Here is a 25,013-nt window from a genome sequence, read left to right as displayed (position 1 = left end):
CTATAGTTACTATGATTATGCTTCAACTGCGCAGAAAGAAATGAACAAAACTAAGATATAAACATCTATCCATTACCATAGAAACCCTGGTAACCAGTTACCCCTAACCCCATCATAAAGATACCATCTACTGACCTCAATAACTAAGTAGTTCACTTACACAAAACAAGACAGCAGACCCTTCTTGGGTATGAGAGAGGAGGGTGTGTGTGTGTTTGTGTGTGTTTGGGGTGTGTGTGTGTGTGATATGTTGTTCAAATTACATTTCTATAAACTAGAGGTTTCCTAGCATGTTGGCATCAACAATTTAATGAGCTAAATAAATAAAAGAAATAACAATAAATTGCTCTCACGTAGTCCATCTCTCTCTTCTCCCCTCCTTCGTCTCTCCTGTCTCTACTCAGTCTTGCCTTTCCTCCAAAGTTATGTAAACACATGCAGCAACAGGAGTTTTGTTCCTTCAGACTGTAAACCAAAACAACAACAAGGGATGGTCATGGATATCCCACACACACACACACACACACCTACACACACACCTACACCCACACACACATACACCCCTCTGTCAAGGATGGTCATGGATATTACACACACCTCTGCACAGGTGGTTTTGGATAGGAGGAGAGGAAGTGATATCATAATTCCACAACCAAGATGTCTGGTTGCAGCTCAAGGGGTCGCAGAATAAGTTGCAGTAAGTTGATTTCAATCAAAGTGTCTTTAAAATGTAGTTTTTTATTAAGAGACACTGAAATAATGAGTCTCAAGTTTGCTCTCCAAACATTTATATTGATGTTAATATTTCATATCTTGGAAGTGTTTTATAAACATTTTGAAAACTGCCCATTTCCTTCCCTCCTCCTCCTCCTCCGTCCTCCTCCTCCTCTCAGGTATGTGTTGTTGTTTTCAGGCAGTAACACATTGGAGAGAGGGAGTACAAAGGGTTAGGGTTAGACAGTAGTATAGGATTAGGATTAGTTTTGGGGTTGGGGTTAGTAGGATACAACTTCCTTCACTGTCTTCCTCCTCTGATCTCCTCTCCCCCCAACTCTTCTCCCCCTCTCTCCCCATCTCCTCTCTCCCCCCACCTCCTCTCCTCTCTCCTCCATGCTGTTGTACCATGTATTGGCAGTGATACTTGTGCGTTATTGACAGGGAGTTTGTGCTTTCCTGTGTGTGTGTGTGTATGTGTCTGTGAGTGTGTCTGTGTGTGTACGTGTGTGTGTTGCTCTAGTCTTTTGTGCTGATCCTTAGTTTGAAGGAGACACGTCCTGCAAACTTGTCCCTCTCGTTGCCCGTGGCGATGGTGTTAGAGTTGATCTGACACTCGATGTTCACATCTGTGTTCATGGAGATGCTCTGGAACTTCACAGCAACCAGGGGCTGTGTGTAGTTCACCTGCCAACACACACATACACACACACACATCATACACACACATTACAACAAACATCTCACATCACACAAATTGCGTTTAGTGTCCAAGGCCAGGTTAAGTTTAGTTCTAAAAGAAGGTTTATGCTAGAGAAAACCTTGTGTGTGTTTGTGGGAGTGAATGTAGATGTGTGTGTGCACATTTTTTGCATTTTTTGTTTGTGGCATGTGTGTGTGTTACCTGGGCCCTCTTGCCATAGTAGGGGAAGTACATGAGGTTGAAGGTTCCATTTGGGGGGAAATAAGAGAGCTCCCCGATGCTGTCAGAGTCCTCTTTCTGCAGAACAGAGAGCCAGTCACTAGCCAGCTAACCAACCAACTAACTAAACAACTAACTTAACAACCAACTAACTAAACAACTAACTAATGAACTAAATGATCTCTCTCTCTCCATCTATCCATCCATCCAACAGGACAGTCTTACCCATTCACCTTTTCCCACTTTGTATTTCTGAGAATGGGTTACAGTAATGGAGGGTGAATGAAGATTCATGTAAAGGTTAATCAGGGTTCATGAGGGTTCAAGTCAGGGTTAACAAGGGTTCATGAGGATTAATGAGGGTTCATGTCCAATCACTTTGGCTCTATTTTTAAATGACAATAGAGGTAGTAGAGACAGTAGACACAGTACAGACAGTACAGACAGTACAGACAGTACAGACAATAGAGACAGAAGAGACAATAGAGACAGTAGAGACAAGAGAGACAGGAGACACAATAGAGAGACAGTACAGACAGTAGAGACATAGAGAGACAGTACAGACAGTAAAGACAATAGAGACAATAGAGACAGTAAAGAAAGTACAGACAGTAAAGACGATAGAAACAATAGAGACAGTAGAGAGACAGTACAGAGACAGTAAAGACAGAAGAGACAGTAGGGACAGTAGGGACAGTAGAGACAATAGAGACAGTAGAGACAGTAGAGAGACAATAGAGACAGTAACAACAATAGAGACAATACAGACAATAGAGTGACCGTAGAGACAATAGAGACAGTAGAGAGACAGTAGAGTTACATCAGAGACAATAGAGACAGTAAAGACAATAGAGACAGTAGAGTGACAGTAGAGACAATAGAGACAGTTGAGAGACAGTAGAGTTACAACAGAGACAATAGAGACAGTAAAGACAATAGAGACAGTAGAGTGACAGTAGAGACAATAGACTGACAGGGGAGGCAGCTGACAGACCTAACCCTAACCTAACCCTAACCTAACCCTAACCCTGCTGACCTTTGCTCCACAGCTGACATATGGAGACTGGCCATCCTTTCCTGGTAACATTCCAATAACCTGTAGAGGAGGAGAGGAATTAGGCTGTGCACCAGTAGCAGGAGTGTGTAAATAGTGGGTATGTATAATGTCTGTATATAGTGTTTGGGAGAGTGTGTGTGTGAGAGAGTGTGTGTGTGAGAGAGCGTGTATAGTGTGTTTGGGAGAATGTTTAGAATGTTTGTATAGTGTGTATAGTGTGTGTGAGAGTGTGTGTGTGGGAGCTTGTGTTTAGTTTGTATAGTGTGTTTGGGAGAGTGTGTGTACCCGGTTGAGCTTGATGAGAACACAGGGCTTGCCGTGGGCGTATCCATAGGACGGGTCGCTGAGCCCGGAACATTCCTCCAGTGAGGAGAGGTTGAACTGGCAGGAGCGCTTGGGGTTGTTCCTCACCTCGCCACTGTCCTCCTGCACAAAGTAGCGATCTGGAACACACACGTCGTTGGTCCGCGCCTGCTGGGAGTCATTGTAGGCTACACACACACACACATGTTAATATACACACACACATTAACACACATGTTTATACAAGCACACACACACACACAATTTAATTCACACACAGATATTAACACACACACATGAACACACATGTTAATACACACATATACATGAACACAAACTCACACATACATTCACACACTACCGTTTACAGACACGTGGACCTACGTGAGAGGAAGATGTCTAGGGCAGTGGCATAGGACCTCCAGCTGTCCGGATCGTCCCGATTGTACACAATCTCCAGAGCCTCCCCCCGAGGGCGGATCATCATCCCTGGGGGGGAGAGGAGTTGGGGGGGGGGGTGTGAGTGAATACCTGGGGTGGTCAGGGGGTCCTGGTACGTGTTTGTGTCTGTGTGTGTGTGTCTGTGTGTGTGTCTGTGTGTGTGTGTGTGTGTGTACCTGGGGTGGTCAGGCGGTCCTGGTACGTGTGTGTCTGTGTGTGTGTGTCTGTGTGTGTCTGTGTGTGTCTGTGTGTGTGTGTACCTGGGGTGGTCAGGCGGTTCTGGTACGTCTGTGTGTCTGTGTGTGTGTCTGTGTGTCTGTGTGTCTGTGTGTGTGTGTACCTGGGGTGGTCAGGCGGTTCTGGTACGTGTGTGTGTCTGTGTGTGTGTCTGTGTGTGTGTCTGTGTGTGTGTCTGTGTGTCTGTGTGTCTGTGTGTCTGTGTGTGTACCTGGAGTGGTCAGGCGGTCCTGGTACGTTGGCTGGTAGTCGTCCAGGCTGAGCAACATGACGTACATGGTCAGAACAAACATTCCCGCCAGGAAGATATAGAACACCAGGTAGAACAGCAGGATCAGACCTGGGACACAAACACATACACACACATACACACACAGATACACACACACAGATATATTGTTAGACAAGAACAATTAAATTCAAACCCACAATCTCTAGAGCTGCAGTCTACTACTGAGTTCTTCCTCTCTCCTTTAGTTCATCCTCCTTCTCTTCTCTCTTCTCTTCTAGGGTATCTCCTGTGGTATGTCCTGTGGTATGTCCTGTGGTATCTCCTGTGGTATGTCCTGTGGTATGTCCTGTGGTATCTCTTGTGGTATCTCTTGTGGTATTTCCTGTGGTATGTGTGTGTGTGTGTCCTCTCATCTTCCAACACGTACTGCTTGTTCTTTACTAGTGCTCACTAACCCTAACTAAAAGGAGGGATGCTTGACCCCTGACCTGAAGGACTGGTGCCTCCTCTCCTCCTACCCCCCTCTGTAACCTACATAGCTGTTGAATGGTGACAGTGGGGGAGGGGAGGATAATCCTCTCGCCTCTGTCCCCTGTCATGCACACACACACGCATGCCAACATGCACAGGCGCACGCACAAACAAATGCACTCACCCACACATATGCATACACCCACGCATGCACGCGCGCACACACACACACTCTCATCAGCATTGAGAAGCTAGCAAAGGTACTAGAAACCACAGTACACAGTGTACAGATACACACACACACTACAGATACACATTACTGCTTCAGTCTGGAGAGGCATTACATAATAAGTCTCCTTTGACTGCATCTCTCGTCCTCTCTCTTCCTTTACTTGCTCTCTCTCTCATCCATCCATCCATCATTCCATCTCTTTTACACATTTTCTTTTTCTCCCCTCTCCCTTCTGCTCTGTTCTCTGTTCCCCAGGATATGTGTATCAGGTGTGTGTGTTTGTGTTTGTGTGTGTGTATGAGCTGTGTGTGTTTGTGTTTGTGTGTGTGTATGAGCTGTGTGTGTTTGTGTTTGTGTGTGTGTATGAGCTGTGTGTGTTTGTGTTTGTGTGTGTGTATGAGCTGTGTGTGTTTTTGTTTGTGTGTGTGTATGAGCTGTGTGTGTTTGTGTTTGTGTGTGTGTATGAGCTGTGTGTGTTTGTGTTTGTGTGTGTGTATGAGCTGTGTGTGTTTGTGTTTGTGTGTGTGTATGAGCTGTGTGTGTTTGTGTTTGTGTGTGTGTATGAGCTGTGTGTGTTTGTGTTTGTGTGTGTGTATCAGGTGTGTGTGCATGTGTATCAAGGCCGTAATCATAATACATATTGGGGGGGACACATCACCCCCAATATTCAAATCTGGTCAAAATGTCCCCCCCAATATTTTGATATAAAAACATAAAAGTGCTACGCTACGACAGGCAACCACGCACGCTGTCCGAAATTACCATTTAAAAAAATATTCGTCCCCCCCCCATGTTGATTCCATGGCTACGGCCTTGATGTGTATACAGCATGTCTCTATTTTATTAGTTCAGTCTTGAGGGAATCACTCTCCTCCTCCCCTCCCCTCCTCCTCTCCTCTCTTCTCCTGCTCTCTTCTCCTCTCCTCTCCTACCCCTCTTCTCCTCCACCTATCCATCCCTCCCCCTCCCCTCCCACCAGTCCTCCATCCCTCTCCCACCATTCCCCTCTCTCCATCCATCCCTCTCCCTCCATTTCTCCATCTCTCCATATCTTGTGTCCTGGACAAAGCAATGGATTACAGCATACTCTGCATTTGTGAGTATTTGCATTAGTGTGTGTGATTGTGTGTGTGTGTGATTGTGTGAGTGTGTGTGTCTGTGTCTGTGTAGCAGACACTGGGTAGACAGATTACACAGACCAATCAAACTCTCCTCTCAAACCTAATCCAGATTACCTCCTGTCACCAGATCCCGCTCCCTCGCTCTCTCCCCCTCCTTCCTTCCTTCCCTCCTTCTCTCCCACTTTCCCACTCCCTCCTTCTGTTTCCATCCCACTCTCCCTCCCTCTCTTCCTTCCATCTTCCCTCCCTCTCCATCCCCCTTCTCTCTCTCTTTCTATCTCTCTCTGTCGCTCTCTGTCTCTTTCCCTCTCTCTCCCTCCCTCTTCTTCTCTCTGCATACCTCTCTTTCTCTGTCCATCTCCCTCCCTCTCTCTCTCTCCCTCCCTCTACCCATTAGAGGTTCTGGTCTCCTACTATAGTACAGATAGGCTTAGTTTAGGGTTAGGAGTCTCTAGTTGAACATACTTGCTATTTATTGTTTGTGTGTGCATGAGAGTGTGTGAGAGTGTGTGCTCTCTCTCTCTCTCACACACACACACACACAGTCTGTCACGCACGTGTACAGGAGTCTAGGGTTAGGCTAGTGCAGATGTTGATGTAGCACATGCGTAGTTAAAACCAGACATGACGGTGACCTTCATGGAGCTACAGTATTTACACACTCTCTCTCTCTCCCTTTATCTACCTTTCTTTCTCTCGTGCACACACACACTCTCTCTCTCACACGCACACACTCTCTCTCTCTTGCACACACACACACTCTCCTACACACGCACACACACTCTTGCACACACACAGCGACCTTCACAATGGGACGACTTGACGACATGACAGATCTTATTTAGCAGGTAGTGGTTAGGAGAGGATGGGAGAGGAAGGGGTGGAGAGATGGAGGAGAGTGGAGAGGATGGGAGAGGGCTAGTATAGGTTATTATGTGTATTAGAAGTTTAGTATACTGTATTGAATATTGTATATTATTTGTATATTAGGTTTAGCCTACTATATTTTACCTTATCATAGCTGTTATATGTTCTGTGTAATTATATGTTATGTTCTGCCAGGTTGCTCTGCGTTGTCCTGTCCTAAGAATTTCAGTGCCCAGTCTGACCCGGTGTTGTTCTGTGCATCTGACAATAAAAGACTTGAACTTGAAGGAAGGGGTGGAGAGATGGAGGAGAAAGTGGAGAGGAGAGGATGGGACGGGACGGGTAAAGGACGAATGGTTCTGTAAAGAAAGAGAGAGGAGAAGGACAGAGTAGGAAGAGGAGGTCGGTTGATGGAGACGCGCGCATCAAAGATGACCGGACCCACTCACCCCAGCTGCTCGCGGTCCGACCCAGGAATTCGTGCGTTCGCGGGTTCCAGAAGAACTCCTTCCACTCCCCGGAACCTTTCCGTTCATCCTCTTTAGCCATGCTGCTGCTAGCGGTCCGTGCGGCTGTAATCCGTACCCAGATGAATGAAGCGGAGTATCCGACTCGCGCTGTTTGACGTTGAGTCTGTCAACTGACGGAGGACGAACGACCGGATGAGAGCTCGAGTTTTAAAACAATATCCAGTCACATCAGGCGGGATGATATCAATAGTTAGACCGGGGGTATTACCGACAATCATTTAATTTTATGAACGATTAGAATATCGGCGCTCAATCTGCGTTATAGTTCTGATGCGCAGCAGCTAATACATGAAACCCGTTGACACTGCGGTAAAACGGGCTCGAGCGCCCCCTCCCCCAGCGTGCATAGATACATGACTACGTCATAATCTTCGCCGTGCCTGGGCCTATGAGAGAACATCATACCCCTTTGACCCGCCTGGGTGTGTGTGTATATTTATGTGGGTGTACATATATATGTATGTATGTTTGTGTGCATGACCTACATATAGATATCATACATGCATGGGAGCCATGCCATCACTTCTGTAGGCTTACTTTATACTATAGGCTATATGTATATCCATATTTGTGCACATTGTCCCCATACAATTATACACAACTGTACATCTACATTATCATACACAACAATCAATGGCGATTTTTTAAGCCTGCAAGGAAAGCTCAACTTCCCCTAAAATGTCAACAAATTAAAGGTCAAATATTTTCTATTGTGTTCACATTTTAAATGCGTTATAGCACGTTCATCTCGAAGACGAGTTCATTCAGAATATGCTACATAGTGGCAGGTGGACTGACTTGATTTCATTCTCATACTTTCCCTTAACGTCACAGTGCATTTACCTGTTGAAGCCCAGCTTCCACTGACTTCAATGGGGCTGCTTTGAACAGTTTTTTTCAGTGCTTCGAAACTATACGGTCATTGGATAAATGCTGCTATAAATTATGTCCCACGCAGGGACGCTCAGCGTCACTGGGGGTGAATGGAGGAGTGGGCTGGCCTGGACGCTGGGCTTCTGCGTGATCATTGGAGGGTCTGTCGAAAGACTACATCTCCTTTGGATTGACAGTGATTTTGTACTATAAAAAGTCGCCGAAGCTATTCGAGCTCATTCCCTTCGTGGATTTTGCAAGTGTAGTCAAAAGACAAACTGCTGCAACCTATTTCTTGGTATTCCCTTACAAAAAAGAAGTAAATTAAAGTATACTATAAGTATACTAAGATATGGATAGTACACTTTTTGTTCACTTTTGATATACTTTTAAGAAGTATGCTTAGAAAATAGTTCACTTTTGATATACTTTTAAGTATGCTTTGAAAATAGTTCACTTTTGATTTACTTTTAAGGAGTATACTTAGAAAATAGTTCACTTTTGATATACTTTTAAGTTTGCTTCGAAAATAGTTGAAAAGGTTACATTTTCTTTGATCCATCTCATTCTAATTATTCATGTCTATGAAAATCTATTACACATTGCACATTGAATCTTTTTTTGGTACTGAAGCTGTAACCTTAATTACTGCCAAAACATTCTGAAGCCCTATACTCTTATACTAATAATTATCAATTGGAGTATTAATGGAAAAAACGGAAAAGCTACTTGAGAATTTGAAGGTTATACTGTCAAACTGACTGAAGAACGAAATAACGACGTGAAAAAATGAAGATAGTGTGTCTCATTGGCTAGTCAATTCCAATGGCGGTAAATAGTGTTAAAATGTGCTGATAAGTTTGCCGTTTGTTCGAAATACATGTAACTTCATGAATTTCGTTTTTTAAATGTGTCTGCTTAGAATGTAGTGTTTTGTTGCTTGGTAAGGGTATTTCTTGGCTAAATTTTCATCATACATTTCATACAGTTAGGCTATATATTCCTTGTTTCAGTTTAACCTAATTCCCACATTTCTTTCGAGTTTGATAATGTTTCATTAGATCGTTCCTTCATTCATTCGTTCATTCATTCATACAGCAGGTTAGGCTAGTGTCGTAGGGGTGAACTAGCCAGTGAACTAGCTAAATAAATGGAAGATGGGAGTCAGATGAGGGAGTCGGGCTAGTAATCAGAAGGTTGCCGGATCGATTCCCCACCGTGCCAAATGATGTTTTGTCCTTGGGCAAGGCACTTCACCCTACTTGCCTCGGGGGGAACGTCCCTGTACTTACTGTAAGTCGCTCTGGATAAGAGCGTCTGCTAAATGACTACATGTAAATGTAAGATGTATATGATGTATAGGCCGAAAATGAGCTTCCCCTATTTGAAAGACCAGCAGCCGCCACTGACGAATATATATATACACTAAAAGTGCAATTTACTGTGCAATATTTATATTTGTTTTTTAAAATTTGGTCTCCATGTGCAACTGGTGGTTTTAATATCTTTTTAATATCTTTTTAAAAGTACCTTCTGCCCCAATGACCTCAGATCACGAGTGGGGATATGAAGTATCAAGTCTGAGATGTGGGGAGGAACTTGACCATGCAGGGCTCTAAATGTAAGGACCAGTATTTTATATTAAATTCTATACTGGACTGGTAACAGTATAGTAACCTGTTTTAGCAGTACATCTGCTAAAACAGGTGTGATATGTGCTCTTTTGTTAATGTGCGTTAAAAGCCTTGCAGCCAAGCTCCTTCTTACTCAAACAGGTAAAAAGACTGTAACAGTAATCTAAACGAGAGGAAATAAAAGCTTGAATAATCATCTCCAATTCACCCTTTGACACTAGTGTTCTTAATTTGGAAATATTCCTCAGTTGGAAGAAACTGTTTCTAACTAAGGGACTAAGTGTTACTGTAGGGGGTCAGATGGCTGAGCGGTTAGGGAGTCGGGCTATTAATCAGAAAGTTGCCAGTTTGTGTAAACCTACATGGCGACTAAACCAAATTCTGATTCTGATAATAAAGAGGAAACATTTGTGTTAACAATTCAGAGAATTCAGAATTTATTTTAATCAGGGTCATTCCAATGAAATAATCTTATATATGCTTTTAACGTTTCACATTATAAGTAGCCTATGCGCACGCTAAAAACGCAGTTGAAGGAAGCAGGACTTTTGAGAAGAAAAAACTAATAGTCCACTACAGAAGAACGAAATGCCACAATGACAGAGTAACGTGGACCAGGATAGTTGTTTGGCTTTCGATTTTTACATTTAATACGAAATACTTTTGCCTAAGTAGCCTACTATTTTCTACATTCTTCCATAGCCAAACAAATGTTCTGGTGCACGTAACTCTGTCAGGCTATTGCATTTTGTACTTCTGTCGATCAATTTCATATTTCTTGTTAGTTAGCCTACTGCATCCAATCAGCGCTAAAGTGTAGTACCCACCCTTTCCGTTCAGAGTTAATGTAATGTGTTTTTGAGTTAATGCAATGTCGTTTTCCATTTGGGGGAGTGTGTTTTTGTATTGGGGGAGGTGAACAAGTCATCCGATTTGGGACTCGTTGACTCGGGGGGTTTTCATTTGGGGGATGTCCTCATATTAGGGGGGGTGTTTTGCACTTCAGGACCACCGTAGGTAGGGGCCATTTAACTGTACAACTTGAGACAGAAAACTTATCTCCGTATTCCTGCGCCTCGTCCATTAATTGTACAAGTTATCCCTTACTTCTCAGCGTGAGAAAAGTGTTGAGTGAGAGCGTGAGAAATGGTTGAAATGCGTGAGTCTCACGCAGGGTCGGATTGGGACTGAAAAACAGCCCGGGACTTTGAAACACAGACCGGCCCGCCCCCCTCCCCCCCTCCCCCCCCCCCCCCTCCACTGTCTCCCTCACTTTCTTTTTCCATACTTGTCTCTGTTTCTGCATCTGCTATTTGATGTTGCAAAAGAATAATAATCAGTTAACTATATTCAATAATGACAATCAATTCAACAAACTGATTTCCATTTAATAACCCTGTTAACAGACTGACTCTTGTGTACAGTTGCAGTGCTGCACCTGTCATAGTCTCTCCACTGGACCCTGTCACCACAGCAGCCTCCATCTCTTTCCCTGTGTCACCTGTGCCTGCTTTAATACACAGAACAAAAAATCGAGACAAATGCATTTGAGCCACATTGCACATTTATTATTTAAAGCCAAAAAACATGTTGTGCATATTTAACCCTAACCCTTTTCTCTTGGCCATTTCTTTTACTTCATTTAAAATGTATAGCCTATATATTGGCTAACAGTAATACCAAATGTATAATGTTTTTAGAAAAATTAAAACAATATGGTTTGGAATGATATTAGAATTTTCTCAAGATACAGCAGCTTCCAGCTTCTTGCACCTGGCGCCTCTGTTACAGCCGCATTTTCGGGCTGCAAACTCTCTCCGTCTTTTGACGGCGTGAACATGTATTCTATACTATACATTGTGCGGCATTTGCTTGCGGTGCCCGTTGTTTTTCTCCTTTACTTTTCCTTTCCATTTCTTTGCTAAAGAAACAACGATGTTAGCTAAAATAGCTCCTACGAATTGGCTGTACTCGGAAAACGATTGATTTTTGACCAATCGTGATCTGTAAAATGGACGGACAAGTGCACCGTTCAAGTTTACACGGGGGAAATGCCCACCCACACCCTTTGGATTTTGGAATGCTCCAGTTAAACAGTTGAATGGTATTAAGGCCGTCCTCAAAGTGAGCGTAAACTATTCGGATTTCTTTTCTTGAATAGTGCCGTGGCCGTAGCAGCCATTTGTTTGAGCGGCCGTTCGGGAAATCTCCCGAGTCTCCCGATGGCCAGTCCGACCCTGGTCTCACGGCGAACGCGTGAGTCTTGAGAGCCCTGCACATATGTCTATGGCCCTGCAGACAGGGACCACAGGTATGCTGGTCTTCTGATTGGCTGCAACATTTGACTCCCGGAGGCGTGTCCATGGAGCATGCGTGCTGGACAGCGTGTAGAGCGTGTGAGAGTAAAGAAAGTTTTCCTCGATCTTGTTGCTCTCCGCTGTAACTCTTCTTAGCACAGGGACCCACCGCACGCCGACACATAATACAGCCGCTTCTACTCCAACCAGAGAAAGGGTCAGGGTAAGGGAACGTACTTCTGTAAAACTCAGAGACATTCGGAGATTGCAGCAGCGCATCACACACGGACATCGAAGGAGAGACTCAGAGAGACAAAGGAGAGACAGAAAGACAGAGAGGGTGCGCGTGTTTGTGTCGGTGGGGATGAAGATCCAGTTCGCGCCGCTCAACGTTCCATTCCAGCGGCGCCTGCAAACGGCGGCGGTGTTACAGTGGCTGTTCTCCTTTCTCGCACTTGGTGAGTCCAGCCAAAGATTGTGTGTGTGTTCATCTGTTTGACGCTGTGGGATCGTCTGACGTGTGAGTGTGTATTGAGTAGAAAAAGAGGGAAAGAGAGTAATATAGGCCTAGTTTATTAAGAGGGAAAGAGAGGGATATAGATTATTCTGCAATATCTTCTCTGCTTTACAGGGTTTCTAGCCAAACCCTCCTGTAGGAAGTGTGCTCACTGAGAAGGTGAGAGGAGAGAGTTACAGGTCATGGAAGGTGTGTGAGGCAGGAGAGGCAGGTCAGTCTGAGGCAGAAGTCAGTCTGAGGGAGAAGTCAGTCTGAGGCAGACAGCAGTCGGAAGCAGAGCGCAGGCTGAGGCACAGGGCAGTCTGAGGCAGAGTGCAGTCTGAGGCAGAGTGCAGTCTGAGGGAGAGGTCAGTCTGAGGCAGAGGTCAGTCTGAGGCAGAGGGCAGTCTGATGTTGTGAAACAGTGCATGAGCCCAGAGGAGCTGTGAGGAAACAGAAATGTGTACAGAGTCATCGAAGTACAGGGTTACTGATGAACACACACAAACACACACCTCACACATGTACACACACACGAGGTGTGTGTGTCTCTAATGTTGTAATTGGTCCCCAGCCCAGGTGTGTCTGGCTGTGTTTGTGCTGCTGGTGGTCAGTGATTGGTGGCTGGTGGCGGTGCTGTATGCTGGTTGGCTGTGGTTGGATCGGGACACGCCCAGCTGCGGGGGTCGGAGGTCAGAGTGGATGAGGAACTGGAGCGTCTGGAAGCATTTCAGAAACTACTTCCCTATCTCTGTAAGTCTGACCAATCACAGCCCTCCTCAGCTCTGCTCCAATAATAACCTTCCATATTCACCCCTGCTCCAATTACAGCATCCCATGTTCAGCACTGCTCCAACCACAGCCTCCTAGTTTCACCCATGCTCCAATTACAACCCTACAGCTATGGTCCCATCAGAGCGGTCCATACTTAGCTGTAGTCCAATCAGAGCGCCACTTACTAAGCTGGAGTCCAATCAGAGCGCCACGTACTTGGCTATGGTCCAATCAGAGCGCCACGTACTTAGCTATGGTCCAATCAGAACACTACGTACTTAACTATGGTCCAATCAGTGGTGTGTTTCTCCAGCTGGTGAAGACGGTGGACCTGGACCCGTCGTATAACTTCCTGTTTGGGTTCCACCCCCATGGCGTCCTGGTGGCCGGTGCCTTCGGGAACTTCTGCACAGAAGCTTCCGGGTTCTCCTCGCTGTTCCCCGGGCTACGCCCACACCTGCTCATGCTGCCCTTCTGGTTCAGGGTCCCTTTCTTCAGGGACTACATCATGGGTGGAGGTGAGGGCGGAGGGGGGCTGATGATCTGTATGCTGTGGTGAATGTCTTGTTTGTTCACTCCAGTTGAGTAAGAGATGTTTGTCAAAGACTGCTGTGTGGAAATGACTGATACATTGAACACAGTCCAAGTAGGTCAAACTTTCACACACACACACATACAGACATGTCCACATGTATACTGACATAGCAACTCAACGACTGAACAGAACTGAGTTCACAAGAGTTCTCTGTCAATTGCCACATTTATCTGTTTCTGTGTGTGTGCGCAGGGCTGGTGTCCAGTGAGAAGGCCAGTGCGTCCTACCTGCTGTCCAGGCCAGGAGGGGGCAGTGTGGCGGTGCTGGCTGTAGGGGGCGCTCCAGAGTCCCTGGAGGCTCGGCCAGGAGCCCTTAGGCTGCAGATATGCAACCGCAAGGGCTTCATCAAGCTGGCCCTAAAGCATGGGTAACACACACACCATACACAGTGGTTAGTTATTTAGGGGTCAGGGTTTAGGGTTAGTTTCTGATAGTGTGTGGGCGTCCTCAGGGCCCAGCTGGTCCCTGTGTTCTCCTTCGGTGAGAACGAGCTGTTTGACCAGATGCCCAACCCAGCTGGCTCCCCACTGAGACACCTGCAGGAGTGGCTGCAGGGCATCATGGGAGTAGCTCTGCCGCTGTTCCACGCCCGTGGAGTGTTCCAGTACAACTACGGGCTCATGCCCTACAGACAGCCCATACACACCGTGGGTACGACACAGACACTCACAGACACACTCCTGACCAACAGACAGCCCATACACGCTTGATGTCTCACACACACACTTGCACCAGTACATGTGTTAGTGGCCCCTCTTCCACCAGTACATGTGTTAGTGGCCCCTCTTCCACCAGTACATGTGTTAGTGGCCCCTCTTCCACCAGTACATGTGTTAGTGGCCCCTCTTCCACCAGTACATGTGTTAGTGGCCCCTCTTCCACCAGTACATGTGTTAGTGGCACCTCTTCCACCAGTACATGTGTTAGTGGCCCCTCTTCCACCAGTACATGTGTTAGTGGCCCCTCTTCCACCAGTACATGTGTTAGTGGCCCCTCTTCCACCAGTACATGTGTTAGTGGCCCCTCTTCCACCAGTACATGTGTTAGTGGCACCTCTTCCACCAGTACATGTGTTAGTGGCCCCTCTTCCACCAGTACATGTGTTAGTGGCCCCTCTTCCACCAGTACATGTGTTAGTGGCCCCTCTTCCACCAGTACATGTGTTAGTGGCCCCTCTTCCACCAGTACATGTTTTAGTGGCACCTCTTCCACCAGTACATGTGTTAGTGGCCCCTCTTCCACACATGCATGTGCATGTATAGTGTGTGACTGAGGGTGTGTGACTATGTGTGTGTGACTGAGGGTGTGTGTGTGTGTGATTGAGGGTGTGTGTGTGTGTGTGTGTGTATAGTGTGTGACTCAGGGTGTGTGAGTGTGTGACTGAGGGTGTGTGTGTGTGTGTATAGTGTGTGACTGAGGGTGTGTGACTGTGTGTGTGACTGAGGGTGTGTGTGTGTGTGTGACTGAGGGTGTGTGTGTGTGTGTGTGTGTGTGTGTATAGTGTGTGACTGAGGGTGTGTGAGTGTGTGACTGAGGGTGTGTGTGTGTGTGTGTATAGTGTGTGACTGAGGGTGTGTGTGTATAGTATGTGACTGAGGGTGTGTGTGTGTAACTGATGGTGAGTGTGTGTATAGTGTGTGACTGATGGTATGTGTGTTTTGTGTTAGTGGGCGCCCCCATCCGGGTGGAGCAGACAGCAAGTCCCAGCTGTGAGGACATTGAGCGTCTCCACTCCAGATACCTGCAGGAGCTCAGCCAGCTGTTTGAGGAGCACAAGACTCACTACGGCATCCCTGCTGACCAGCACCTGCTGTTCATCTAGACACACACACTCACACACACCTGCTGTTCATCTAGACTCACACACACCTGCTGTTCATCTAGACTCACACACACCTGCTGTTCATCTAGACACTCACACACACACCTGCTGTTCATCTAGACACTCACACACACCTGCTGTTCATCTAGACACTCACACACACCTGCTGTTCATCTAGACTCACACACACCTGCTGCTCATCTAGACTCACACACACCTGCTGCTCATCTAGACTCACACACACCTGCTGTTCATCTAGACTCACACACACACACACACCTGCTGTTCATCTAGACTCACACACACCTGCTGTTCATCTAGACTCACACACACACCTGCTGTTCATCTAGACTCACACACACACACACACCTGCTGTTCATCTAGACTCTCACACACACACACCTGCTGTTCATCTAGACTGACACACACACACCTGCTGTTCATCTAGACTCACACACTCACACACACCTGCTGTTCATCTAGACTCACACACACACCTGCTGTTCATCTAGACTCACACACTCACACACACCTGCTGTTCATCTAGACTCACTCATTCATTTAGTCACACACAAACCTGCTCACACACTTGTGTATGGTACTGTTCTTCAGGATAATGGAAGGATCAGGAGGTGAGAGGTGAAGGATAGGAGGTTGGGGTGAGAGGTCAGCTTGACCCCTGACCCTGCCACAAGAATAGAGACTGATGCAAGAACTGCGGGAAGTTCTGCAACACTGCAAACACCCATCTGTCGTCCTCCCTGTCTCTCTCTCCCTCTCACTCTCTATTCTTCTCTGAACAGGGGTAGGGTTATTTGCTAAAGTGAATCTTTGCCTCAGAAATTATAATTAAACAAATGAAGACTAGTGTGTGTGTGTTGTATACTGTGTATCATGTGTGTGTGCTGTATACTGTGTATTGGTGAAGTTACTGCATGTTGAAGGCTTAATATAGAGTATATAGTAGATTCTATTTTCCTTTATGTGTATCATTTATGTAATGATGTACAGGGGTGATTTGAACCTCTGGGTCTGCAGTTTAACATTGAAGTACCTATAGCAGTCAATAGACTTACAGTGCGTTTTGTAGTATTGTATATTAGTAGAGTATATAGTGTATTCTAGTTGAGTATGTAGAGTAGTTGAGGAATATGAGGGTAATGGTGTGTGTAAGGGTGTAGTTTGGGTGGCCACCGGTGGAGGGCATCGTTGCTTCAAAACAAAACAGGGGCGGAACTTCCGGATTTAGAAAAGTTTTAAACAGTTCTGAGAAAATAAACATGTAAATAACGGGCTGAGCCGTGCGGAGAGTGGGAGGGAGAAGTGACAGCGCGCACGGACGGACCAACGTAGAGACGGAACGGTGGACGATGTTCACAGTTTAACGGTGGTAACAACGGTACAAACAGCGGTCCCGGACTGGCGAGACTGCTGCTAAGAGATCCGCCCAGCGCGCGAAACGTGGTATGCCTCGAACAGATACCCTGCCGTAGGCGCACGTCCCATCTCCAAAAAGGACTTTCACAACAACAGCGCACGTAAACGGATGTTTCAGATGTTTTAAGTTCGATTAGCAAAAACTCTCCCGTTCGGTGAGCAGATGGTTATTAAGGTTAACCCCGTCATAGTTTAACCGTTTAAAAAGTTTTGGCACCTCAGTATTCTGGGTTGGCGCAGAGACGGCTGCAGCGGGCTCGATCACCGATGACGCGACAGGAGAGCGCATAGAGACTTCGTTGTGTGCTGTGTGTGTGACGTCACCCAGAGAGAAATTAATTTGAAACTCCGAAAAGTGTGATTAAAAATCTTGTATTAGCTGAGCACGCAGACGCCCGCCTTACTGGAGGGACACGTGCTACTCTGCATGACGCAAAGCTTTAGTCTGCTCTCCATGAACGGTTATTACGCTGTGTGTGCGTGTAAGAGAGAGAGAGAGATAAGGTGAGAGAAACAGTTAATTGAACAAGCTATAGAAATGTATCCTTCCTTTCTGACTGTATGTGTGAGAGAGAGTGTGTGAGGGAGAGTGTGTTTGTGTGAGAACATTAAAGAGAGAAACATTAGTGCACTAGAGCAGTCTGGTAGACGAGCAGTCTGGTAGACGAGCAGTCTGGTAGACGAGCAGTCTGGTAGACGAGCAGTCTGGTAGACGAGCAGTCTGGTAGACGAGCAGTCTGGTAGACGAGCAGTCTGGTAGACGAGCAGTCTGGTAGACGAGCAGTCTGGTAGACGAGCAGTCTGGTAGACGAGCAGTCTGGTAGCAGACAGATGTGTGTGAACCTGGGTTGCAGAACCAGTATTACTCACACACAGACTCAACGTGCACTCACACACACTCACCAGGTTGAGCAATAGTTGTTACTGTACCACTCCCTCTGTACAAGCTGCATCTGCTGAGGAGAGGGAGGGAGAGAGGGAGTGTTTGAGTTTGGTTGTGTTGGTGTGTGTGAGAGCTTGGTTGTGTTGGTATGTGAGTTTGGTTGTGTTGGTGTATGTGAGAGATTGGTTGTGTTGGTCTGTGTGTGAGTTTGGTTAAGGTTAGGGGTTAGTGTGTGTGTGTGTGTGAAGATGAGTGTGGGGAAGAAGAGGAGTGGTTTCCAGATCACCAGCGTAACGTTAGATTACCCTGGAGAGGCCACGCCCCCTGCCCAACCAGCCAGCCAATCTGCTCCAGTGGACTCCTCCCCATCCCAGCAGGGCAGCTTCTCCCAGCCATCCACGCCCCTCTCACCAAGAAAATACAACTCCCAGGATGCACCAGTGCAGGGGGCGGGCTCTCCCCACAGCTCCAGGTTCCGAGTGGTGAGATTGGCCCAGGGGCGGGACGAGCCGTATCGCCGGGGAAGATGGACCTGCACAGACTTCCTGGAAAGGGAGGAAGGAGCGGGGCTTAGGCGGGTGATGGACAGCTTGAGACAGGCCCACTCTCTAGAGTCCCTGGAGACAATTGGTCTAGGGGGGGTGGGGGGCGGGGCCTTGCAGACTCACGTGCGCGCTCTTAGGGCGGGGAATCTCGTGCACTCTCAGGGCACCTCCCACCTTCTGGCCCAGCCATTGGCAGGCCAGGGGGAGGGGTTAGTGGGAGTGAGGCCCCTCCTCCTCCACAGTGGGCCCCCCTCCCCTACCCGCCATGCCCCCCCGCCCAGCCCCCGCCTCCGCTACCTGCCCCCCCCTCTACGCCTGGAGGTGGACGCTGCCGGGAGGGTGAGGCACACACACAATTACACACACACTCACACAAACTCACACACACACACTTACTCACACACACACACACTTGCTCACACTGACTGACAGGCGGACATACAGTATATACACTCACTTACTGACACGCTGCTCTGTAACCTCAATAACTTGATACCTCAGGAGCGTCCATCTCTCTATTCCTCTCTTCTATTCTCCATCCCTCTCTCTGTTCCTCTCTTCTATTCTCCATCCCTCTCTCTGTTCCTCTCCTATTCTCCATCTCTCTATTCCTCTCTTCTATTCTCCATCCCTCTCTCTGTTCCTCTCTTCTATCCCTCTATCTGTCTCCATACCGCCTCCCCTCCTCCCTCTATCTCTCCCATATTTCCTGCCTCCCTTTATTCCTCTCTCTCTATTCCTCTCTTCTTCTCTCCCTCCAGTCTTTATTGAGGGGGTCCCTCTCCCAGCCCAGCTCTCCTGGAGCCAGAGATGGAGTGTTCCAGTCCAGCCTGACTCCCACCTCTACGCCCTCAGCCTTCAGCCTGGCCCAGTCCATCTTCTCCCCAGGGGGGCCCTTCCACTTGGCAGGGGACGACAGGTGAGACCCGGGGGCGGGGGGGGTTCTGGTGTGAGTGTGAGTGGTTCTGGTTTCTGTATGGAGTGTGTTTCTGGTTTCTGTATGGAGTGTGTTTCTGGTTTCTTAAGGAGTGTGTTTCTGGTTTTTACATGAAGTTTGTTTTTGGTTTCTACATGGAGTGTGTTTCTAGTGTTCTATATGAGTGTGTTTCTGGTTTCTGTATGGAGTGTGTTTCTGGTTTCTGTATGGAGTGTGTTTCTGTTTTCTACATGGTGTGTTTCTGGTTTCTGTATGGAGTGTGTTTCTGTTTTCTACATGGTGTGTTTCTGGTTTCTACATGGAGTGTGTTTCTGTTTTTTACATGGACTGTGTTTCTGGTTTTTATCTGGAGTGTGTTTCTAGTTTCAATATGGAGTGTGTTTCTGGTTTCTACATGGAGTGTGTTTCTGGTTTCTACATGGATTGTGTTTCTGGTTTTTACATGGAGTGTGTTTCTGGTTTCTATATTAGGTTTCTAGCAACTAAGTGGCAAATATCCCACAGAGTCAGAGACACTAACCCTAACCTTGGCGGAGGCCCTTTACAGAGGGTTGCATGTAGTCCTTTATGATGGGTTGAACAACCCCAGTTACTCTGCTGTAAAGCTATCCCCCATTTTGGCTCAACAATCTTAGTTTCTCGACTGTAAAGCTGTCCTCCATTGTGACTCATCAATCTCAGTTTCTCTACTGTAAAGCTGTCCTCCATGTTGGTTCAACAGTTACTCAACCCCAGTTCACAATAGAGCCAACCAACTTTACTTCACAGGGCAATGAGCACAGTCACAGATATGGCCTAAATACCACAACAATACCACATTCACACACACACTCACTCAAACACACTCTCTCTCACACACACACACAAACACTCTCCATGTTTATAGCAGTAGGGTACTGTGAGGTCACCTGAAAGGCAGAGCAACATGGACACTAATAACTGTGTTAGTGAGTGTGTGTGTTTTATTGTGTGTGTATGTGAGTCTGTGTGTGTTTGTGTATGAGTCTGTGTGAGTGTGAGTGAGTCTGCGTGTGTATGGGGGGTTTATTTTATTGCTCTGGATAAAGAGCTGGGAGAGAAAGGGAATAGAGCCTCTATTCATGAGAAACGGTGGGAGTAGGAGAGAGGTGTGTGTGAGAGTGTGTGTGTGTGTATGAGAGTGTGTTTGTGTAAGTGTGTGTGTGTGTATGAGAGTGTGTTTGTGTAAGTGTGTGTTCTCAATATCTAAATGTCTAAGCTGAACAGGGAGTTCTTCAGGTGAACCGTCTCAGTTTAACAACACAACTCTATTTCCTCTCTCTTCTCCTCTGAAAGGTTTGTGTTGTAAATATCCTGTGTTTAAGGCTGCAACAAGTATGTGTGTGCATGTGTGTGTGTCTGTGTGTGCCTGTGTGTGTCTGTGTGTACACACGTGTGCTTGCGCATGTGTGTGTGACTGTGTGTGTAAGTGCAGGTATGTTTATTTGTCTGGTGTGTGTACGTCAGTGAGTGTGTGTGCGTGTTTGTGTACATGAATGATTGTGTGTGAGTGAATGTGTGTGTGTATCCAGAGGGGATATCTTATCCTCATGTACATGTTTCATATGATGCAGCAGCTTGATAGAAGGCATGGCATTCTCACACATACACACTTTCTCTCTTTCTTTCACTCACACACTATGTCACAAACACTATGTCATACACTCACACACTCTCACAAACACTCTGTCACAAACACACACTCTCCTACACTCACTCCCAGAAAGGGTGTGTCTGTAGGGAACTGATAAGCATATGCTGAGGCAGTGGGCGGGAGAGAATGCTGGAAGCCCTCCTATTGGCCGATACTGTGAGTGGGAGGAGGTTGGAATGAGAATGTCACAGTGAGCCAATCAGGAGGCAGGACAGTAGGGTGTGTGTGGGATGAGGTCTGACACACTCATCGTCGTGGTTACTCTGCTGGGTTGTTGTAGAAACTCTCACCTAAACTGGATGTTCTGCAGATGATCAAGACTGGCAGATAAGATGGGGACTGGATCAGACTTGTTCTGGGATTGACTGGCTGGGTCTGGGATAGAACCTGCTCTGGGATTGACTGGCTGGGTCTGGGATAGAACCTGCCCTGGGATTGACTGGCTGGGTCTGGGATAGAACCTGCTCTGGGATTGACTGGCTGGGTCTGGGATAGAACCTGCTCTGGGATTGACTGGCTGGGTCTGGGATAGGACCTGCCCTGGGATTGACTGGCTGGGTCTGGGATAGGACCTGCCCTGGGATTGACTGGCTGAGTCTGGGATAGAACCTGCTCTGGGATTGACTGGCTGGGTCTGGGATAGGACCTGCCCTGGGATTGACTGGCTGGGTCCGGGGTTTAGACTACCGAACACAGACAGAAAAAGGAAGATACCAGAGCTGACTCTCCATCACAGGAACAGAGACTGTGATTGGTCAGTCTGCCCATCAAAGGAACAGAGGCTGTGATTAGTCAGTCTGTTTGTCCATCACAGGAATCGAGACTGTGATTGGTCAGTCATGTTTGGCAGCGTGAAAAAAATGATCTCCGTGTTTGAGAATCGCCGCCACCCTCGTCCCAGTGACCTCTCTCCATCGCTCCTTCCCTCTCTTCCTCCTTCCTTCCCTTCATCTATCTCTCCATCCCTCCCTCCCTCTCTCTGTCCCTCTTCCCCCCTTTCCCTCCCTCCCCCTCTCCCCACCTGTCTCCCTCCTTCCCTTCTTCCCTCCCTACCCCCTCCCTCCATCTCTTCTCCCCTTCCTCTGGCAAAAATCAGACCCCCCCTTACCCCCCCACCCCTCTCCCGCCCCCTCCAGCTGCTTGTTAGACAGAAGGGTGGGGGGGGAGAGGCGGAGTTTTGTGTGGTTAGACGTTGTTGTGGGGTTAAAGGTCAGAGAAGGGTAAGAGACTCCTGGCCAAGCACTCGCTCACCAGGGTCAAAGAAGATAACCCCACCCCAACCATCCACCCTAACCCCACTTCAACCACCCACCCTACCCCTAACCCCACCTCAACCACCCACCCTACCCCTAACCCCACCCCAACCACCCACCCTACCCCTAACCCCACCTCAACCACCCACCCTACCTCTAACCCCACCTCAAACCCAGAAGGTTACCAAAGTTAAATCCCTTGCACCTCTCCCTCCGTGTTTGGTGCATGTGAAGACCACACCTCTGAAAGCCACGCCCCTTAAGACCATGCTCCCACAGGCCACACCCCCTGTGTGCCATTCTCTCCTGTCACTGCTGCTGCTCTGCCATAGGTAACCATGGAGACATGTAACCAGGAACTGTATTTTTTATGTAATGGGAGACATTCCTATACACACATATACCCCCAGACACACACACACCTACAGACACACACACATACACACACTTAGAGTTTAACTTTTCTCTCTGTTTCAGTGGTTCCAGTAGCAGCATGGTCGCCATCGACAACAAAATTGAGCAAGCCATGGTAGGTATCTTACCTGCTAGCTGTTACTTTACACTGTGTCTAGTAGCTGAGATGTTACTTTACACTGTGTCTGGTAACTGAGATGTTACTTTACACTGTGCCTGGTAGCTGAGATGTTACTCTACACTGTGTCTGGTAGCTGAGATGTTACTTTACACTGTGTCTGCTAGCTGAGATGTTACTTTACACTTTACCTGCTTGCTGAGATGTTACTCTCTCTCTTGGAAGTCGCTTTGGATAAAAGCGTCTGCTAAATGCATAAATGTAAATGTACTTTACAATGTGTATGGTAGATGAGATGTTACTTTACACTGTGTCTAGTAGCTGAGATGTTACTCTACACTGTGTCTGGTAGGTGAGATGTTACTTTACACTGTGTATGGTAGATGAGATGTTACTTTACGCTGTGTCTGGTAGCTGAGATGTTACCTTACAGTGTGCCTGGTAGCTGAGATGTTACTTTACACTGTGCCTGGAAACTTGGACGTTACTTTACACCGCCTGGTAGCTGAGATGTTACTTTACACTGTGTCTGGAAACTGGGATGTTACTTTACACTGCCTGGTATCTGAGATGTTACTTTACACTGTCTGCTAGCTGAGATGTGGTTACTTTTCACTGTGCTTACCGCTAACTATTTGTATGTTGCTTTAGATAAAAACATCTGCTAGATTAATTATCTGTAAGAGTGCTCTCTGTTGGTGGTAGAGAAACATAGTGGGAGGGGGATAAAAAGGAGGAAGAGAGAGAAAGAGAGAGACGATGGAAAGAGGAGGGAGAGAGAAGAAGAGAGAGAAAGAGAGAGGGAAGGAGGGAGGGACGAAGAGATAGGGAGGGTGACAGGTAAAGGGAGAGAGAGGGAAAGAGCAAGGTGAAGAACCATCTGATGATGATGGGTGTGTGTGGGTGTGTGTGGGTGTGTGTGCAGGACCTGGTGATGATGATGATGTGTGTGTGTGGGACCTGGTAATGATGATGATTGGTGTGTGTGTGTGTGTGTGCAGGACCTGGTGATGATGATGTGTGTGTGTGTGTGCAGGACCTGGTGAAGACTCACCTGATGCTGGCAGTGAGGGAGGAAGTGGAGCTGCTTAGAGGACAGATCTCCGAGCTGACCGAGAGGAACGCTCAGCTGGAGAGAGAGAACTACATCCTGAGAGCCCTGAGAGACCGAGATTAACACACACACCATACACACACACCATACACACACCATACACACACACACCATACATGCACACACCATACACACACATCATACACACACACACACTATACACACACCCCAAACACACACTTCATACACATACACATCATACACACCCACACAAACCATACGTACACCACACACATGCTACTAACACACCCAGAGGACTCAGCATCTCATGGACTGTTTCTCTGGTTCTCTGTAGCAATTCTGTAACCATACATGATGATGATGAAGAAGATTGTTAAAGTCTAATAAATTATAATATTTACTATGCAGATTATGTGTTCATGCTCACTGCACACATACACACTATCCACACATACACACACCTTACACGCACACACATGCACATGCACCTTACACACACACAGGCAGCTGGTTAGGGCTGGTAAGAGTATGATCTGGGCTGGAATGCTAAAACTAAGAGGATATCCACAAGGATAATCTCTCTCTCTTTTTCTCTCTTTTTCTCTTTTTCTCTCTTTCTCTCTCTCTCTCTCTCTCTCTCTCTCTCTCTCTCTCTCTCTCTCTCTCTCTCTCTCTCTCTCTCTCTCTCCAAGCAAGACTTCTTACCACATTAATGTAGCAGAATCGCATTATTGAGGATTTGTTTGAGAGTAAAAACTGGCAGAATCGAGCATTCAAATAATTCAACCAGGATGCGGTCAAATTATGCATTTAGCATGAAGTAGGGTGAGTTCAGGTAATGTGGGACATCAGGTAAAGTGGGACAGTTATGCATTTTGATGATTTAATATGTGCAAAACCGACATCCAATCACCAGAGCTTACATTCAGTCTTTCAGTCATTTAGCAGACGCTCTTATCCAAAGCGACTTACAGTAAGTACAGGGACATTTCCCCCGAGGTAAGTAGGGTGAAGTGCCTTGCCCAAGGACACAAAGTCATTTGGCCCAGCCAGAGCTGAT

General features: G+C 46.9%; 3 protein-coding genes across 4 annotated transcripts; 2 read left to right on the top strand and 1 right to left on the bottom strand.

The window, feature by feature from the left end:
• Positions 1-1,069: 1,069 nt before the first annotated feature.
• Positions 1,070-7,446, bottom strand: atp1b2a (ATPase Na+/K+ transporting subunit beta 2a). Of its 2 annotated transcripts, XM_047017555.1 has the most exons (8): positions 7,047-7,446; positions 3,886-4,014; positions 3,381-3,485; positions 2,979-3,184; positions 2,673-2,732; positions 1,862-1,888; positions 1,619-1,714; positions 1,070-1,401 (listed from the first exon to the last, which is right to left on the bottom strand). In XM_047017555.1, exons 1-8 carry the CDS (start codon positions 7,144-7,146, stop codon positions 1,234-1,236), a joined length of 891 nt encoding a protein of 296 aa, XP_046873511.1. In that variant the 5' UTR covers positions 7,147-7,446; the 3' UTR covers positions 1,070-1,233. The 2 variants fall into 2 exon arrangements, with proteins under 2 accessions (XP_046873511.1, XP_046873512.1); XM_047017556.1 differs by lacking the exon at positions 1,862-1,888 and having other exon boundaries at positions 1,073-1,401.
• A 3,926-nt stretch (positions 7,447-11,372) lies between these two features.
• mogat3a (monoacylglycerol O-acyltransferase 3a) lies at positions 11,373-15,686 on the top strand. The gene is made up of 6 exons (XM_047017553.1): positions 11,373-12,389; positions 13,002-13,180; positions 13,515-13,719; positions 13,989-14,163; positions 14,248-14,447; positions 15,464-15,686. The coding sequence occupies exons 1-6, from the start codon at positions 12,296-12,298 to the stop codon at positions 15,616-15,618; spliced, it is 1,008 nt and encodes a 335-aa protein (XP_046873509.1). The 5' UTR covers positions 11,373-12,295; the 3' UTR covers positions 15,619-15,686.
• A 1,129-nt stretch (positions 15,687-16,815) lies between these two features.
• Positions 16,816-24,360, top strand: zgc:153012 (uncharacterized protein LOC777626 homolog). Its single transcript, XM_047017554.1, has 4 exons — positions 16,816-18,823; positions 19,246-19,403; positions 22,824-22,875; positions 23,915-24,360. The coding sequence occupies exons 1-4, from the start codon at positions 18,188-18,190 to the stop codon at positions 24,053-24,055; spliced, it is 987 nt and encodes a 328-aa protein (XP_046873510.1). The 5' UTR covers positions 16,816-18,187; the 3' UTR covers positions 24,056-24,360.
• The last annotated feature ends 653 nt before the right edge of the window (positions 24,361-25,013 follow it).

This window comes from Hypomesus transpacificus, unplaced genomic scaffold, assembly GCF_021917145.1.
Source record: "Hypomesus transpacificus isolate Combined female unplaced genomic scaffold, fHypTra1 scaffold_61, whole genome shotgun sequence".
NCBI classification, from domain to species: domain Eukaryota; kingdom Metazoa; phylum Chordata; class Actinopteri; order Osmeriformes; family Osmeridae; genus Hypomesus; species Hypomesus transpacificus.
Note: the sequence above shows the minus strand (reverse complement) of the source record. Positions and strands in the feature narration are given on the sequence as shown.